General features: G+C 34.5%; 2 protein-coding genes across 3 annotated transcripts; one reads left to right on the top strand and one right to left on the bottom strand.

Annotated features, from left to right (window-relative positions):
* Positions 1 to 1,789: 1,789 nt before the first annotated feature.
* On the top strand, positions 1,790 to 3,515 carry LOC114712280 (probable xyloglucan galactosyltransferase GT17). The gene has a single exon (XM_028896789.1). The coding sequence runs from the start codon at positions 1,870 to 1,872 to the stop codon at positions 3,307 to 3,309; it is 1,440 nt and encodes a 479-aa protein (XP_028752622.1). The 5' UTR covers positions 1,790 to 1,869; the 3' UTR covers positions 3,310 to 3,515.
* Positions 3,516 to 5,125: 1,610 nt separating this feature from the next.
* Positions 5,126 to 13,359, bottom strand: LOC114712279 (protein ACCUMULATION AND REPLICATION OF CHLOROPLASTS 3-like). 2 transcript variants are annotated; one of them, XM_028896787.1, is made up of 12 exons: positions 12,836 to 13,359; positions 11,690 to 11,748; positions 11,324 to 11,388; positions 10,658 to 10,792; positions 9,502 to 9,550; positions 8,645 to 8,757; positions 8,491 to 8,565; positions 8,225 to 8,335; positions 7,544 to 7,725; positions 6,612 to 6,896; positions 6,428 to 6,504; positions 5,126 to 6,276 (listed from the first exon to the last, which is right to left on the bottom strand). In XM_028896787.1, exons 1-12 carry the CDS (start codon positions 13,147 to 13,149, stop codon positions 5,396 to 5,398), a joined length of 2,346 nt encoding a protein of 781 aa, XP_028752620.1. In that variant the 5' UTR covers positions 13,150 to 13,359; the 3' UTR covers positions 5,126 to 5,395. The 2 variants fall into 2 exon arrangements, with proteins under 2 accessions (XP_028752620.1, XP_028752621.1); XM_028896788.1 differs by having other exon boundaries at positions 6,612 to 6,893.
* Positions 13,360 to 20,566: the final 7,207 nt, after the last annotated feature.

Genomic DNA, 20,566 nt, shown 5'->3' with positions numbered 1-20,566 from the left:
AGAGAGTACTAATTGATGTCATTTGAGCTAAAGTGATACAAAATATTCATTCTAGTATAAAAATCTCTATGTCCATAAAAATTAATGTTAAAAAAATATAAAACTATAACAATAATACACAAACTTATATACAGTTCGCCAACTGTTTGGGTCTTTTATTTTTCCCTGAAAAATAAATACATATATAAATGCATTTAGGGGATTTAATAATGGAAATACTACCTCCGGTTCTTAATATAAGACCCTGTTTGACTTTTATTTTGGTCCTAAATATAAGACCCCAATCCACTTTGTCTCTCATATTTATACATTTTTTTCTAAAATAACATTTCTAACAATGATAGCTCTAGTCAATACACTTGATTAGCAAGGATATTTTAGGAAAGACAAAACCTATTTAGGACAAATAACTAACTCAACTTATTTTCTTAATCTTCTCAAATTAGTCAACTGGCTTTTGTAATTAGAATCGGACTCATAATAATTGTGTAGTACTCCTCCGGTCCTTATTATAAGACCCAATTTGACTTTTTATTTGGTCTTAATTATAAGACCCAATCCATTTTCTCTTTTATATTTATGCATTTTTTTCCAAGATAATCCTTCTAATAATGATAGTTTTAATTAATATACTTAATTAGCAAGGATATTTTAGGAATAACAACACTTATTTATTATAAATAACCAACTTAACTTACTTCCTTAATCTCCTCAAATAAGTCAATTGGGTCTTATAATTAGGACCGGAGGAGTATCATGTAGTGAAACTCATAATAATTGAAATAAATTGGTCAAGTCTATATATACATATATGATTGAGAATGGGGATGATGATATGGCAATATTCTTGTCCCCATAAATCCTTAGCTGTAACATTCCTCTGTCCACATTTGATTCGTGTGCTATGAAGTTTTGGTCGTCATTACATCACTTTTCTTTTAGTTTTGAATTTTATATATGTATGTATATACACAGCACCAACCAGCAATGAATATATAGTTTTTATATATATTTATATATAAAATATAATATAAACAAAGCATTATTAGGTAGTAATTGTAGGAAGTGAATTGTCAGCTTGTGACACCTAAGCCAATTGCATGTGCTTGCTCAATTTTGTATCCTTCTCTACTTTGTCTCGTTCAAGCCATCCTTCCTTGACTTTTTTTCTCCTACAAGAAGAAGAACAACAACTCGCCGCCCCCTTCATTGGCGCATGATTTGTATTCTTTTCCATTTTTAATTTGTTATTGCATGTGCTTTCATGTCTTTATTCTTCTCCCCTCATCTCCCCCCAAAATATCTTTTCTTATTTGAGTTATTGTAAATAATTTGAACCAATTTTTAATCACATATGTAATGTTTCTGTTTAATATTATTTACTATTACTATATCAAGATGTTAGATGAATGCTAGCTCTTTAATATGACAAACCAAAATTACATATAGTTAGTGTTCAATGCAACTCTTTTATAAGAAACATTTAATTAAATCGTATCGATAAAAAAATTAGTGAAAATTTATTAGAGACAATAAATATATAAAAATTATAAGTCTTTTTTTCCAAAAATATTGTTATTTTGACAAATAAGATGATAAATAGTATACTGAGTATAAGAATAAACAAGTTAAGGTGAAACAAATAAAAGCAGATGCCTCTCTCTTCCATCAATTCCCCAGCTCCCCACCCCACCTATCATTGTCATTTATGCATTAATTTTCAAAGCTCTGGTATTAATTGGACAAATAATTTGATGCGTTCCCCTTCTCGTGATGAGAAATATCAGTCTTCTCTTCTTTAGCTGGACATCACGCAAACATACACAGCCTTCTCTTCTCTCTCCTTCCCTCTCTCTCCTTCTTCATCTCATGTTTTTCAGAAAGCCTTCCCCAGTTCATCCGCCATGGACCTTCAAATCAGAGAGCTTCTCCAAACTCAAAGACTCCCACCATCCCATTCTCACTTCTAACTTAAGGTACACTCTTCTCCTTTCTCTCTTTCTTGCTTCCTGGCTCCTTCTCCTCTTCTGGTTCACGCCGTTCTCCTCCGCCACGACTCCCGCCGCCGCCTCCCATGCCACCAGAAAGCTACTACCCCCGCAAACTCATTGTGATGATGGCACTGTATCAGTTTATGTCTACAATTTACCTTCTCGCTTCAACCTCGGCCTCCTCACTCACTGTCAAAACCTCAACATATACACTAACATGTGCCCTCACGTAGCCAATCGCGGCCTCGGCCAGCCCATTCCTAATTACATGTCCCTCTCCTCCGCCGCCTGGTTCTCCACGCACCAGTTCATCGCCGAGATGATCATCCACGCGCGCGTGGAGAATCACCCTTGCCGCACGCGGGACCCAACCAAAGCTAACCTGTTCTACGTACCCTTTTACGGTGGGCTCCACGCTTCCAGCATGTTCCGCGAGGCCAACCACACTCTACGCGATGAACTAGCCGTTGATCTTGTCCGGTACCTACAAGATCGGCCCTCGTGGCAGAAGCACAATGGTAAGGACCATTTTCTTGCCCTGGGGAGAACCGCATGGGATTTCATGAGGTCAGAACATGGACCAGACTTTGGCGCCAACATCCTCCTCAACCTTCCACCTGTCCAAAACATGTCGGTGTTGACTGTGGAGAGGCAACCTTGGAAGGGGTCAAACCAGTATGGTATTCCTTACCCATCTTATTTTCATCCGACGACGGTTTCAGAACTGGAAAGATGGCAGACGATGATGACGGAATCGGAGCGACCTTATCTGTTTTCCTTCGTCGGTGGTCCGAGGAAAGGCTTGGAAAAGGCGGCGATCCGAGGGGAGATTCTCCGGCAGTGCGAGGAGTCAACACGGTGCAAACTCTTGAAATGCGGCGGCGGCGGAGGAATTAAGTGTCATGAACCAAGCGTGGTGCTTGACGTGATGACCAAGTCTCAGTTCTGCCTGCAGGCGCCGGGCGACTCGTTCACGCGGCGTTCGACGTTCGACTCGGTGCTGGCCGGCTGCATTCCGGTGTTCTTCTCGCCGCACACGGCGTACAGTCAGTACGCGTGGTATCTGCCGGCGGAGGAAAAAGAGACCTATTCGGTGTATATTGATGAGAAAGGAGAAGGAAGCAAGACGATAGAGAAGGAACTAATGAAGATTCCGAGCGAGAAAGTGAAGAGAATGCGTGAAACTGCGATAAAGATGATCCCGAGGCTGACATATGCTCATCCCAATGCAAGCGATGTTGGATTCAAAGACGCAGTTGATGTTGCACTGGTCCAACTCTCCAGGATTGTTCAGGCAAAAATTAACGCTGGATCTTAATGACAAGGTCAGAGATATAAATCAGTTCACCTCTTCTCCGTTATGTTGAATTTTGGTTCAAGCGCGTATAATGTAGAAAACATGAAGAAGGAGAAGACATGTCCGGAGTCCCCAAATAAAAATTCTTTTAAAATAACTTTCGAGAGATATATGATCTATCTCTATTACCCCAAATTCAATTCATTCTCTCAATTCTTCTCTATACAGATTATGCTGTGGTATGTAGCTATATATTTGGGATTTATTAACTCTAGGAAATATTTGTTATTCATTATTCCCCGAAATACTTGTTTGGACTTTGGAAGCATAATGCATGCTTCCATATAAGATTCGTTTTGATTGTGAATGTATTTAATTTTTTGATATCTGAGCACGTTAACTGGATTCCATTGTCAGCTGTTTCCATATATATGCAAGCAATAACACATCTGGCTTCTGAAAACTGTTCGGAATTGACAAAAAAATGTAAAATATTGGCTTTTCTTTTCATAACCAGATAAACTTCATATATTACATTAAAAAGGAGTAGTACGCTAACCCCGCGGGGTTAGGTCGACTAGCTGGGGTCGTCCTAGCTTAACCATGGATCTCGGATTCGAGACGTGAGAACGCAGCACTCCAAGGGGCCAGGGGGCGCCGTCCGTATGGATCCTTGCAAGCCCCCGAATCCGGATTAGTCTGGGGACGTTGTCACGACTGAAAGACGCCTATTTCCCTGAGATACCGGATGGAGTAATCCAAAAAAAAAAAAAGGAGTAGTACGCTTGATAAATGAAAATATAGCACAATTTAGTTTATTGAGGTGTAAATAATTTCGATGACAAAGAAGGTGGAAATAATGTCATGGTTATGATTGAACACATTATATAGTGAATTAAACGCAACAGGTTATTCCCAGCAGTACGATTTGGACTCACTTTAGAGTAATTGAGATCAACAAACAATTTTTTATAAATTTTTTTTTTACGAATCTTAGAAATATTTAATTCAATTGGCATAAATAAGTCATCCCCTCATAAGATCGATTATCTCAAGCCAGTGGATTATAGTCTTCCTTAATTAATGTATTCCTATATACAATACTATTGCTATTCTCTTGTAAAATTTCTTTAGTTCTAAATATAAAATCTATTTAAGAATTTTGATTTGGTTCAAAATATAAGGTTTCATTTTCTCCTATCCTGCATATTAGATTTTTCTTGATTGTAATACTCATTTATAGGGGTATTTTAATTTTTGCACGATAGATTTTAATTATAAAATGACAATATTCTTTTAGAAAAAGTGTTGAAAATTCTTTACATATTAGTTACAAATAACCAACTTTCTTATCTTGTTTTTTTTTTTTTCCAATTCTATGAATTAGTTAAAGAACTTTACATTTAAGATTGAATATAATAATGTTTTTAAAAAATTTTTGCGCGGTAGGTACAATTCAGAGTAGATGGAAGCTCAGTTGTTTGTAAGCAAGAATTGTAAGTTCTAACTTGTCTTTACGTTTCTTTATTGTGAGATAAAGAACAAAGTAAAGTGTCATAGTATGTGTCCTCTGCTTTGGTGTGTGTGAGAAGCTTGCGACAGAAAAGCAACCATAAAGATTATACCCCAATTCTTTTTTTTTTACCAGCAGATTATACTCCAATTCATAATGTGGGGGTCTAAATTGCAAGGAGTTTATATATTATCAATTTTTTTAAGGCCTTATCCATTGTTTTAGGCCAATCAAGCACGCTTTCCGATAGATAATCCAAAACTGTAATTGCGATGCAGAGGTCATTCAGCAAACTCTTTGAAGCGAAAAGGGCAAAGATGCGGATATCATATAACAACACTGCTACGGTACATGTATGTACTCATACTTGATAATGCTCGAAAATGGAAACGAATGTTCATATTTCATACAAAAATTCTGATCTGCTGGTCACTTTGATGGAAGAAAAAGAATATACGGATGAAGTTAACAAACACTGACCCAAACTGACAGGGACATGGTAACTACTGCTGTACAAAATGGAAAGAAAAATCATAGGACCAGCAAAGACAAGCAAATAGAAATTAAAATGATCACGTAATTTTAGATACACATTCATTCTTCTCCGTCATCTTTGTCTTTTTTGACCTGAACGTCATCTTTGTCTAAATGCTTGCTTTCTACAATAACACCATATTCCCAAATCTCAATATACCTTCTTCCTTTTGCATTGATGCATAGAAATTGCCCGTGTCGCCATCCATCTTTAAAATTTCCAAAGAAGGCATCCCCATTCTTTGTGTAGAAACGGCCTTCACCATTTGCCTTTCCCTTCCAAAAGTTTGCAAACCACCTATCCCGTGTGTGAAAATAAAACCAACCTTTGCCGTGCATGAGATCGTCCCTCCACGATCCTTGGAACACGTCGCCATTGATGAAATACAATGTGCCAGGACCTGATCTCTTACCATAGCGCCATGTACCATCATATATACTTCCATCTCTGAGGACAAGTCGCCCCTTCCCTTCAGGTAGACCTCCTTGGCATCGTCCCTTGTATTGACCTCCTCTATATTGCATTTCCACAAGTGGGATCCATTTTTTGGATGAATCACGTTCTGCTTCCAGCATGGATGCTGCTCGAACAGAAAGAACCCCTTGCTGGTTTGATTTGTCTGCATACTTTCCATTTAAAAGAGTAGATGTAAAATCCATCACTGCTTCCAGACCTGCATCAGTCAATGCACTCCAGGACATGCTTTTGTTAGGTACTTTGACATCGTTTTCAGTCGCTGGCTCTTGTGCCGCAGAGACTTCTGGACAGTCTTTTAACTGTTCTGAAGATCTGATACCAACAGGAAGGTTGAAGATGCTAATATTATCAGCTGTTGGAGTAGTAGCATCAGCTGCCCTTTGTTTGGCCCACTCCTGTGCAACCTCATATCCAGGACCAAGATTCCAATTTATGAGTTTCTCCCTTCGACAAGCAGAGTCGCCTGATATAATTTAAGTTTAATAGAAGGGGAGGAAAAAAACATTTATTCCCAGTGCAGAAATGCAAAACAATAAAATATTTCAGTGTCTCAAAGCCCTTATTTATTTATTTATTTATTTTTAGATTCTGGCCATCCAGTGTCTCTAAGTTACCTCTAGTAATTTCATCGTTAAGGCTGGAACACTCGGAACTTGTGTCAAATTGTTCTCCCTTGTTTTGTTCAGAACGCCTAAAATTGGCCAAAATGGCAGAGGAAAACAAAGATCCATTCATTTACAAGCACCATTAGAAGTTAACAAAAACAAAAAGAATAAGCAAACTAGAGAGAGAAGTAACCTTGATTCGTTTGACTTCACAGTTTTATTACCCACAGTTGGCTCCAGAGATTCAAAATCCTTATCAAACTTCTCATCTATCTCATCAGAAGCAATTCTATCCCCATCATTAAATTCATATAATTTAGTCACTTGAGAAGGAGCTATACTTCCAGTTAAATTCTCTTTCCTAGAGTCAGCTGGTTCATTTTGATGTCCCCCCCAAAAGCGGCAAAGAAGAGGAAAATGCTGGGCCAGTCTAGAAAGCATGCCACCACTCTGGGAACGCTGTTGCATATTAATGCTGCTAATCAAATGGAAGAAATCAAATCAACTTTGCCTAGTCAGAAACTTGGCAGCATAGACTACAGTACAGCAAAACAGCAACAGTTATGCCATTGATACACTTCATTAATCATTCCCATCAACATTATCAATAAATGACCAGCAGTGTCACAGGTTACAGTGATCAATGACCTAGCAGAAATGGTCAAAAAATTCATGTGCATTAAAAAAAAAATTAACTAACATACGGATTGGACAGACATCCAAGCAAAATTTAACATTAATAGTCCAGATAATGATAAACTCCACATCCTTTAAAGTCCCAACTTTAAGGTTTCTCAACAATGTCACCCAAGACTTCAATTTCAGAAAGCCAGCGCACTCACAGCTGATAGAATATGATCAAATTTAAAACTAAAGAACCATTAACTGTCCTAGATCATATTTTTCGATATCAAATTTGTAATAATAATCAAGAATTCAAATTCTTAGTGATTTGCCTCTTCAAATCCTAGTTTTATTCCTAAATCCTTAGTGATTTGTTAAATCAAAGTTTTCTGCTTCTGTATACATTCAATTAAAACTCTTGTGGATAGAGGCCTTCCATGGAGAAGTAACTGAAAATGAAGTTCAGCAATATACATTAAAACCACTAAGTAGTATACTTACCCCAGTGTAAGAACAGTGGTGATCAGCAGGTTTGGCTCAAGATTAGGCTCATGATCTGTAGTTATTATTATTTCCTTTGTGTATCCTGTTGTTTGACGGAAAGTATGCAGAAAGGCAGCGATATCATTGTCATTCATATGAACTGAACTTGTGAGATTGCATATAATCATGCCATTTGAGTCCTAAACAAAAAATATTGATCATAATAATCAACAAATTAATATATTACTAGAAGAAAGCATGCAGACAAAGATGAAATTAATATTTAGCATAGTTGCTGATAATGCATGGTGCCCAATTGACGAATAGACGCTCCTAGAGCCATGGGGCATGAATGGCACATTGCAACATTGAAGTGAGATGCACAAATTATTTAATTAAATCGCAATGAATTAACAGTAAGACAACACACACACACACACACACACACAGAGCAGAATCATACTTGAAATATGACTTCAACAATTAAATTATAATATTGTATGATACACCACTAAAATGATACGCTGAACAAATGGTAGGATGCAAAATGTCTACAAAAACTGATGGACTAGTCATGAAATGACTTTATTTGCACCAAGAATATTATAAGAAACACTACAATGGAAGGAACAACACCATTGAGTATCATCATGACTCATGACACATGAAGAAAATTTGCCACTTAATTCTGAGTTATACCTTCAAACTAACACCAAGGAAAGGACAATCAAATAAAGACTGTAGAATTGAAGTTTTCATGTTATATGCTGCTCCAAATCCAATTCTAGCTTCCTTATTGCTTTCAAATATCTGCAAACGGAAACAACAGAAAATATTGCTTAGTTCTAGAAAGGGGAAACAAGTAAAATTTAATGTTTGGTTCTGTTTCCGTTGTGTTACAATGCTAAAAACAAAGATACTAATTTGTATGGGAGTAAAGGCCTAAAATGATCTCAGAATCTTACTTTATTAATTTCCAAATTACTGACTTCTTTCATGGCACCAGTGTCCAGACCATCTGTAAGTTTCCTGTGCATCTCCTAGAAATGTCCAAGATGTAACCATATGATTATTTTCTAGACAACCAGGAAAAAAAAGAAAAGAAAATGGGAAACTTACGGATTTGAGAACAGATATGGCATTAATGGCCAACAAAACCGCATCATTTGCAGTTTTCATAGCTTCATCTAGAGTCACCAAGTCCTTTTTAAGTAGTGAATCAATATCAATTTCTGTGTGCCAAAAATCAATAAGCAGTGAATCCATATAAGCAAATTATACTTTCCTTCCTCTATTTACCTCAAATTATTTTTCATCAACTTGCAATAACGACAAACACAATATCATTGACTAATAGTCTAAATCAGCAATTTCAATCCCCAGTGAGTTAATCCCAAAAACAAGGGTCACTTAAATCTGTTTGCATATTTTAATTTACAATGCATAAAATCACCGAAGCCTTAGCCCACCTAGTGGGATAAGGCCTGTTGTTGTCCATAAAACCACCCATGTTATCCTTCTTTCCCAATCTACAATTTCTGCTGAACTCTTTAAAAGCTTCCTTTTTTCTTGTCCTCAATATTTTGTGACACTCTTCTAGCTCACTTTACTTGCCCTCTTTCAATACCCTTCAACCACTTCAGACCTATTGTTACCATCCTAGACCAGAAGCTTCTGTGGGGGCACTATTAAAGCATTTGAAGATTCACATTCTACTATCTTTACACCTACAATAGACCTGGCAAGCTCTGGCCATTATAAAAGTATCCACTCTGATAACCCCTCCCTATTGATAAATTTTTGAGCGACTATTATTTGTTTTACTATTGCGAGCAGAGAAGGGAAAAAGGTGAGGAGTTACGAGAATAAAGTGAATGGAGTCACTGACAAAATAGATAGGTTCATTATGCATCAGTTTAAAATATTGGTATAAAGGGAACCAGAAAAGCACCGCCAAACATTCTATATATACTCACCAAGAAGTAAATCTGTGTTCTCCTTTAGTTTCTCTACCAAATTTTTGACCTGTAATTCATGACAAATAAAAATATTATCACGCATTGATACAGCAACAAATCAGAAGGATGAAAAATGATAGACGTAAGAAGAAAACACATAAGTAGAAATGTATGTTAGAATATTAGTTGATTGTAGTTGTTGTCAGTTAAAATCAGTGAGCAGTTATTGTAACAGAATTAGATTAAAACCCATAGATAGCAAAATGCTGTATTGTACATCCATTCATTGATCAATGAGGTATGCAGTTACTCTTGACTCCGTGTGTTTAAGTTTCTCTAAATTTACATAAAAGAGGAAGAATTCTTTTAGCGTGAAAGAATTAAATATTCTAGCAATTTCATTATCCCGGGACCATGGCAGAGGCAACTTGGTTAGCAAGATTCCAAAAAACTATGAAGCAGGTTCCAAGTAATGCTGATGTGAATATGGATCAGATGAAAAATACCCAGCACCATTTCAGAGAGTCCATGAATATATTCCAACTAAAGCGAAATAAGACAATGTCGCTTATTGATATGTTATATTTTCAAATACTTATTTGGCTTTAAAATCCAGAGTACTCGGTGACCATGATCTTAGATGGCCATGTATTTTGCAGCCACTCAAAGCTTCAAGTGGCCTCCTGGGGAAACAAGGGAAACTCTAGCTAGAGAAACATAAAAGGAAACAAAAGGGCATCAACTGGAGACACAATAAAGTTGGAGAACAACATTGGAGCCAGTTTCTGACGAGAGAACAGTTATAGTTTTTCTTCGTTTACTCAAAAATTGTAGAATTTCTCGAGTTATAGTAAGGCTTACTAACATGCACACTGATTATATCACAAAAATAATTATAAAACAAAATTAATTTCCAAATGATGAATGAATGACCAATTGAATAAATCAGGCAATTAACATCTAAGATGTCTAATAGCCTCTAAAACAATACCCAGAAAAAAAAGGTCGTACTGCTTCATGAAAAATTGAGACTATAGAAATGTTCATCATTACAACACGCCATGCAATTCCTTGGAGGCAAAAATGTTTTAAACATCATAATGAAAGATTGTTTGACAGCAGTAATCTCTTATATCAGTGCAGCGTAGTTTGTTATATTAGGCATAAATATTACCTCATCTTGTCGCCTCAACCCTTCAAAGACAAAAGGCTTCAAGATAATAGCAACAGTTAATCCATTTGATGACTTTATAGTTTTGAAAACATCAATTGCAACAGAGTGGTCTGATCCATATCCTGCACTAGCTACCTAGAAAATAAATTTAAGGGAAACTTAATACCCGGAAACAGAATGTTGTTGATAAATAGTTTCCAGTGATTAAAAAAGGGCCATATAAGCCACTTTGGCAAATTATAGCAAGAACACTATAATACACTTGTAGGTATTATACTTAATAAATGTTATTTGGGCAATTACTTTTATGCACAAAAGCAAAAATAGGGAAAAATTATCACAAAGAAAAGGAGGCATTTGACAAATATGATCCTGAAACTAAAAGGAACAACTCATATATTATCTATATATAATATTAAGTATCCATGTATTATTTTCAATAAAAATTAGGAACTTTAGAGCAAGGGAAAGAGAAATGTATATGTTGTAGGCTTCAAGCACACGGTTGCTCATGCCCTACAGCTCCACATCTCTAGATGATAGGGAGGATAGTATCCCTTCAATTAACAGATAATAGTCCTTGTGATGGCAGCTTAAGAGATTAAATTTAACATTATTGCAACTCAGATCCATACGACAAGAGTTTAAGGTAAGGAATGTACAAACAAGAATAATAGTCGATGAGCATGACTTCATAAATAATGGAGCTTTGACAATTCTTGGAAGAGAATCTGCAGAAGTACAGAAAAATATCAGTGTAATACCTTAACCATAGAGAACAAAACGTCAAATGTAAAGATTTTGAAATAGCCAAAATTCATTTGAACAAAGCCATTCAAGATATCCTGTTCTGTAATTTCTTTTTTGAAAAGTTAGGATGTACATAAGTTGCCTTCTAGTAGGAGCGTCACTTTCATATCATAGAATGAAATGAAATCACACATTTATGACCACTTAGATAGCATGCAAGATTAGACAGCTTAAATAAATGGGAGAAAAAAGAATGGCAGCAGTACTGATATAGAGCAAAACCTTCTTCATAAGACCTTAGTTGTAATTGAACCTCTTGAGATTCCTTCATGAGAATATTCCTGCAAAAGGTTGACACTCATTGAATATAAAAAGTCCTAGTTCCATAAGTACGAAGAGAAAATGAAGAGAAGTACAAAAAGAATACAAAATACTCCACATGCAAGGAAAAAAGAAAAACTAAGCTAAAAAAAAAAACAGCTCATCAATCCATCAGATCCATAGATTCACCCAAAGAAGAAAAAACAGCAACCACAAGGAGGAAAAAATAGCACACTTTCAAAGGAATTTTACTCTCATTTATTACATATAATGCCTCTAAACCAGATTGTTCATAAATGGTCCAAAGAGGCTGGACAAACCATAGCTCATCTTAACACCTAAAAGTTAATTCAAGGCATCAGCAGACCACTTCTTTTCATCCGAACTAACACACATAACAAGCTAAAAATAGTTACAGTTTTTTTGCCAATGAGATGGTTTACTAATTGATAATTGGCAGAATAAAAGAACTAAAAATGCTAGTCACTTGACTCACTTCTTACATGTTAGACTATATATAGCAGTAACCTAATGCTTTTCTACATTACTTCTCAGAATAAATTGCAAAAGCGAAAAGGAATGTTATAGAGCTGCATCCACGTATATGCGACTTTACAATATGCTAAGATCATAGAAGATCATGTACGACCATCGAGGATGGTTGGACCATGAGGTAGAGGATGGACCTTCTCCAAAAATGAAAGCCGAAGCTCCATACACTCAAATAACATCGAAAGTTTCGATCATTTACTGGGTCGGTAAACTGGGGCATCTCTAAGCAACCCAAAAAAAAAAAAAAAAACTTTTCCATTCGATGCTCAAGGATAGTTTATGCAGAGGACAGAGACTGCATCATGTTAGCAGTTATGTACGTGACTGAAGTGAACCTTTCAAACAAGATTATCATCATTACAACTGCCATGAACTTCTTCACAAAGTGGGCATCTAAGAAGAAGCTCATCACAAATTGCACATAGATTTTGCACGCACCAGATCCTTTTTCTTTTTCTTTGTTTTTTTTTTTGGACAAACATTCACCAACTTCACTAGTCCAAACGAAAAATCATCAGAAAATGATTAGAAGAAGCATAAAAAATAGAGGGTTACCAAAATCGCAGCGACGATAGCTGAAAAGGCGACTTTAAGCAGAAATCTAGAACTGCGTCCTTTCTGCTGCCAATGCCAATCACGTCGATAGCTCCAGATTTAGTTCCAAGGCTCTGTCTTAGTCCATAATCATTTGATAAGGAATCTTCATCTGAACTCATGGTGATTCCAGCAAAAGATTTCGAATTTCGACACCATAGGAACCCAATGTTCCGGCAACGAACAGAGTTTCCATACAAAACTTGTTTGGAAGAAAAGGGGAATAATGAAACCTTAGAAATTGCCTCAAAGCTGGGAAATGCCAGAAGCTCCATTCAACGGACACAAGCTGGGGCAGATAAGGCTTCGCGTCTCAAACTATCTCTGTTTTCCTTTCTTCTTCTTCTTCTTCTTCTTGCCAGCGGTATTTCTTTCTTCTACTTCAGCCAAATCAGATCGATATTGGATTGAGCTAATTTTGCTACTTCATTTGCTGTTACAGATGTTCTGTTTCTATGCCTATGGGGGGGATACGGAACAAAAGTCCCTTCGGAATAAAACTGGAATATTTAACAAAATCACTCGAAAAAGGTAAATTGAGGATCCTGAGAAGGGGAATGACATCTTGGGGTCTCCACTTTCAATCAACTTATGATTAAAATTCTAAGAGATTGATTCAAGATTCATATACACGTTCATGTTAGCGTTGATGTAAGATGAAACAAAACTTTTCATATATATTTACTTTGTATTTTATAAATTATAATTAAAAAACTGTGTATAAATTATAAGAACCAGTTAATTAATTTGAAGAGATTAAAAAAGTAAGTTGAGTTAGTTATTTGTACTAAATAAGTGTTGTTTTTCCTAAAATATCCTTACTAATCAAATGTATTAACTAGAACTATAATTATTAGAAAGCTTATCTTAAAAAAATTGAATAAATATAAAAGATAAAGTGGATTGAGGTCTTATATTTATGATCAAAATAAAAATCAAACAGGGTCTTATATTAAGGACCAGAAGTAGTATTTCAAACAAGTTTTAAATCAAAAAATTAATTTTTTTGATTTAAATAAAATCAAAGAATTAATTACAATTTATAATAAAATAGGTCAAAAATTTTCATAAGTGACTAGATCTCCTTAATAATTAAATATGTAATATGAAATTATTCCATTCCTCTTATTTTATAGAATGCTCCGAATTAAAAAACTGAAAAATTAGTAAAAATTATTATAATAATTAGTAATAAGTTTGGGTGAAAGATGACGTGTCATTGTAATAATATATATTAGTTCCATTTTTTTATTTTTCATAATTTATCATTTTAGTGTGAAATTTTCATAACTAAATAAATTTTCAATTTTTAACATTAAAGATGAGGGAAAAGAGTTTAAATGATACACACAAATTTTCATTTAACTTTTTGAGAGTGATATATAAATAATTGGTAGTTTATATTTTAAAACTTTGCATATATACATATATATCCAAAATTACATATATACATATATATTCAAAAGTTCGGATTAAAATTTCAAAATTTGATAATATAAGAAAATTTTGCAATTATATTTAAACTTTTAATATTAATGATTATAAACATGGAGCTTAGGCCCAAAATAGAATCCGTCAAGTCCGAAAGCTCTCCCAGGCCCAGCGGCTTCAGGAGGGACTTCCGCTCCTGGCCCAATCCATATCAACACCTCCTTCGGTGTCAATGAGTGACTTTTACCCTATGTTTGATGAAAGAAAAATAGAAAAAAAAATGAGGAGAGAAAAAATATTAATAAACTCAATTTAAAAAATTAGAGAAGTGGAATTTTACAATTTTAATAAAAAGAAGATGTAAAATAAAAGAGAAATAAAAATTAATTAGAAACTTTTAACCCTCATATTTTCGGTTTTTTAAATCGAGTTCTTTAAAAATTTTATTTCCCTTTCCTCACCTCCATTCCCCTCATACTATGACCCTTAGGATTGGATTCAAAGAAAGGAGCTAGTCCCTCATAATATAGTAAATCAAGATTCAAATTCGCATAAGAAGAGACGTTGACATTTAGCATCTGATAATATCTCAAACATAATTACCTTCAATAGAAGAATACTTATGCCTAGGAAAAAAACAAAATCATTATTTCATATTCATTGGTTATTGCATTATTATGTTTAATTTATTATGAATATATGATTTTTTTTCCATGGACAAGTAGGAGCTTAATTAACAAGCCTAACTAACTACCATACATGGGAAGGTGAACAAGTCTGTAACTTAATTTATTACTCCCTCTAGTCTTATTTATAAACTTTAAATTTGAAAAGGAATGTGATCCACTTTATGAGTTTCGATTTGGGTTTGTCTTAACATTTAATATATTTGTTCTAATATTGTCTTTGATTATTTATCTCTTATCATATTTTTCTACACATTCTTTTTCATCTTTTTCTTATTTATTATAATGACATATTTGAAAATAAAAATATATTTCTAATATATTTATTGTTTTTAACTAATTTTAATTAACTATTCGTTATCTGTGAATTAGTTATTTAAAACTTATACTCTTTCAGTGCTTAATGCAGAACCTAATTGTTAAGTTAATTTTGGTCTTAAATGTATGATATACTACCTCCGGTCCTAATTATAAGACTCAGTTGACTAATTTGAGGAGATTAAGGAAAGAAGTTAAGTTAGTTATTTGTAATAAATAGGTGTTGTCTTTCCTAAAATATCCTTACTAATAAACTATATTGGCTAGGACTATAATTATTAAAAGGACTATCTTGGAAAAAATACATCAATATGAGAGACAAAGTAGATTGGGGTCTTATATTTAGAACCAAAATAAAACTCAAACAGGGTCTTATATTAAGGACCGGAGGTAGTATTTCTCATATTTATTAATTTTTTATAAATTATCCCTATTAATACTCCCTCATCCATAATCAAGTAGGAAAGAAAGAGGGGATATTAAGGAAGATGATTATGTTATTTTAGAAAAAACATATCATATTTTTTATAATTAACTAACTTACCTAACTTTCTTAATCTAATTAAATTAGTTAAATAATCCGAGGAGTAATAAGTACCAGAGGGAGTAATTCTTGAATAAGTGTTCCCCGATCCTTGGACCTAAGGAAATAGTGGGGAGTGATCAATCGTCTACGAGGTGGGGGAAGAAGAGTTTATATCAGAGCTGCAGCAAATAGTTTTTCTTGATTTTTAATTTTCTTTCCAAAAAGTTAGCGGTGCTGATGGGGCCTCGGGACCGGATGGTTTTAATGCACGGTTTTATCAAAGGCTTTGGCAGTTTGTAAAAGATGATGTGTTTCAAATTGTTAATCAATTTTTTGTCACTGCATCTTTACCTCCTGCACTGAATAGGACGTTTATTTCAGTAATTCCCAAGGGCAAGGTTTTCCAATCTTTTAATGATTCTCGGCCCACAAACTTATGTAATGTCGTGTACAACATTATTACCAAAGTTCTCTGTAATAGGTTGCAACCTGTGCTTCAGGATGTTATTTTGCCTTTTCAGAAACGGAAGACTCATTTCGGATAATATTTTGGTGGTTAGTGACGTTATGGCTAAGCTTGGTTCATTAAGGAAACAAAAGAAAGGGTGGTGCGTCATCGAGTTGGACATTGAAAAGACTTATGATAAATTATCTTGGTCTTCTTTACATGTTGAAATCTTGAAGATGAGTTTCCCTATTCATTGGGTTAAGTTGATTATGCAGGCGGCTTCGTATCAAGTGTTGCTTAATGGTTGTCCTTCACCAGAATGTTATCCTCGGAGTGGGATTCGGGAGGGTGATCCACTTTCACCTTATCTAAACATTTTTATGTGCTAATATTCTTTCTTCTTGGATTTTGCAGTCACAACAGCAGGGTAAGTGGAAGGGACTACCTTTGAGTCGGGGATCTTTAGCCCTTTCTCATCTACTGTTTGCAAATGATACTCTTCTTGTGGTTAGAGCGGATAAGCAATCTTTTAATTTAGGCAATCAAATATTAGACAAATATAGTCTTTTGGCTGGTCAAAAAGTGAATAGAAGAAAATCATTGATGGTGTTTAGCCCGAATGTTTCGCATGCTACTAAAATAAGGCTATCTAAACTTTTGGGTATCAATTTTGCTAATCGTTTCGGAAAATATTTTGGTACACATGTTGATTTAGGGCGACAGAGAGCAGAATTGTTTAATGAAGTTTTGGATAAAATTAATTCCAAATTGCAGCAATGGAAGGCATCATTATTATCTCAAGCAGGACGTTTAACACTCATTAAATCAGTGGTGTCCTCTGTTTTGGTTTATCCGCTTTCTTTTCACAAATTGCCTACGGGTGTTGCCCATCAATTGGACATGAGAATTACAGATTTTTTTTCTTCATCTGGGGCTTCAATGAAGACTAAAGAAAAAAAAAAGAATGCATTTTGTTGGTTTTTCAGGAATCAGAGGTTGGTGGATAAAATGGATATGATGTCTCTCCTTTGCCAATTATTCATAAAGCTTACTCTGAGGCCAATTTCTACAACCAATTATGTGTCCACTTTGTTCGGCTCGACTGGGGATTCATCTTTGAATTATGGGTCCACGTTCACAAATCTCTGGCCCTGAACGAACAGTGACACTTCCTGGCCATGAACATTGGCTTCCTTTTTTTGATAAGTTGCGTAAATCATCTGCCAGGTGTAAGCGAATCAGTATTTTGATGTTCTTCTATCATCAACATCTTGCTACTTTCAAGGCATGGACCGTGTGGAACCAATGTAAATGGTATTCGTGTTTGTGCCTATTGAGGAGGGTCCTGTTGTTTATTCGTCATCACAGTTGTATTCAAGACCCCTTATGATCTTATCCACTTTTTCTTCAACTTAGGGAGAATGCACTTTGGAAAATCTTAGCTAGGTAATACTTTTTCTAACTTTACTCTAATGCAATTATATGTAGTTTTTCCATGGGAAAAAAAAGTTAGCGGTGGTTTGGCCGAGGGTTGGGGTGACATGATAATGTGGAAAAAATAGGAGAAATGACAAAATTTGATCAGAACAATGGACAAAATGGTTATAAAAAAACTTGACCTATAGGTTTTGTTCAAAATATAAATACCCCATGCCTTTCTTTTTCACAAGAGATAATGTGGGAGTATATCATATTTCTTTTTATGAGAAATATTTGGATGTTGGTTCAAAATTATTTTTTTTGGCCAAAGTCAAACTTGTTTTTATTTACTCATGTCATTCTCACACATTCTCTATTCACCACATATTCTTTTTCTTTCACGTAAATGAAGATATTTAACGGTTACATATTTTTTAACTATTTATTGTTATCAACTAATTTTAACTACTATCTCCACCAATGTAATTTAATTAATTGTTTTTTCAATTTGTAACAAGGAGGGGAGGGAGCACCAAATTTTATTATTAATCACGCTTTGTGAATTATGAATCCAATCATTGTGATGCGCAACCTACTTTTAATTTCAACATGCGGTCTCATTCCAATTGTCTTTTTCTACACTGGCACTCTTGATTGCGTGGCATTGTCTCATCATCTAGACCTACCACGCGCTTCCTATGCTCGTCTTAATATCCTTGTTCTATTTCGTTTTTATATGTTTAATCACGATTTGATCAGTTACTATATATCCTAAAGTAACATCATCTTTATTTACGCTACTACCTCTAATCTTTAGTATAAGAACTAGGTGATTAATTTGAGCAGGTTAAAAAAATTAGTTAAATTAGTTATTTGTAATAAATAAATATCGTTTTTTTCTAAAATACTCTTGCTAATCATACATATTAGCTATAACTATTATTTGTGAAACCTTTAACATGTACAATTACTATAAAGATTATCTTGAGAAAGATGGATAAATATAAAAGATAAAGTAAATTAAGATATTATAATTGAACCAAATTGAATGCCAAACTAGCTCTTATATTACTGGAGGTAGTATATTCCAACACAATTAGAATGGTGCCTTTTATTCTCACTATATTATACTACCTCCGATCCTTAATATAAGATCCTGTTTGTCTTTTATTTTGGTCCTAAATATAAGACCGCAATCCACTTTGTCTCTCATATTTATATATTTTTTCAAAGTAGCCCTTCTAATAATAAGAGTTCTAATCAATACACTTGATTAGCAAGGATATTTTAAGAAATACAACACTTATTTAGGACAAATAACTAACTCAACTTACTTCCTTAATCTCCTCAAATTAGTCAACTGGCTCTTATAATTAGGACCAGAAGTAGTAGCATAATTTGCGTAAGCTTTTATTAAAGATATGACATGTAAAGTTTTAATTTTTTCCCCCCACAAAAGAAGCATTCAAAATGATATAGTCTCAGCAGGATGTAAATGTAAAGTACTTACCGTTTTTTTGTGATAAAAGAAGGTGAGGACCCAACAAAAAGGGAAAACTCAAAGTACGTTGCTTTCAAAATTAAACTTCTTCATATACAAACGATTAAAAGTAAATCTTTTACCTAAAAATCTTGTCACGAGCTAATTAAAAGATTTTTCAAGTCAATCATACGTAACGATTTGATGAAAACAAGAGAATATCTTCTGAAGGTTCAAATAAATTGCTTAGGGTTGATGAGCAAGAGAATATAACGATCGATGAAAGGTTGGGAAAAAAAGGACTCAGGGGATTCCTGCCAAGTTTTGAACAATTGTCCCACATACACACACTGTGAATATAGAAAATTATCAATGCTATATTCAAATTCATAATTAATTCAAGTGTTTTGTTTTCAATACTGGTTATTAGGTTGTATTATAATACACAGACAAATTAATAGGTTGATTGAAGATGTTTTCTTAGAAGATTATTGACTTTAATTTGCATATTTTTGGGACGGGAGAAATTAAAGCTAGTACGAGAGACCATAAAATAGCGATGAGTTTGAGAATGATCAAACAGAGAAAAAAGTTGCAAAATTACAAGAGGTAGCACATGAGGCAAACTATGAAAAACTAAGACATAGTCCCATAATAATACATACTAACTAAACCCATTATTAGTGCCGCCATTAAGAAGAAGGCCAAGGTACAAGTAAGGGTGAAGGTAGTTTCATTGTTAGAGGCTAGACAAGACTTATTTCAGATTGTTAACAATCACGATTCACGAGGGGATTTAGACGCATGAAAAACTCTAAAGATCGATGAAATGATTATACAATCTAAATCTAAAGTTGTATGTGTATATGTCTTACAACTCATATTCTGACACGTATCAGTATCACTTTCTTAATGCGAAAAGATAATACAGATACGGCCAAACACGAGTATTTGCAAGTCCTCTTTTTTAATAAGGATATATATACCTTGTTAGTACAATATTCCTATTCTTTTCCTCTCCCATTGGCCCACTCTTTTTACCTAAAAGGGGTTCATCATTCTATAACTTTCACAATCAATTATTGATGAACAATTAAATTCAGTCTCCATGCATGAAGACGCAAAAGAAACATTCCTTGTCCCATTATAAATATAGAAAACTGGATGTTGTTAAAGCACTTGAAAACCTAGAGTTGTTTCCAGAGCACTCATCTTGTCTCTCACACAAGTCTAATGGAGGAGTCATGGCAGACTAGTTTTCTTCCACTGCTAGTAAGACCAACAATACCTTGTCACCTCTCCTTCACATGAAAACGCTTTATATATCTTGATTTCGTCTCAAATCTCTCCTATAAAACTAATCCCAACGACTCAACAGATCAAT

This window comes from Neltuma alba, unplaced genomic scaffold (genome assembly GCF_004799145.2).
Source record: "Neltuma alba isolate B1F8T4 unplaced genomic scaffold, ASM479914v2 tig00011342_pilon, whole genome shotgun sequence".
Taxonomy (NCBI): domain Eukaryota; kingdom Viridiplantae; phylum Streptophyta; class Magnoliopsida; order Fabales; family Fabaceae; genus Neltuma; species Neltuma alba.
This window is presented reverse-complemented; position numbering and strand designations above follow the sequence as displayed.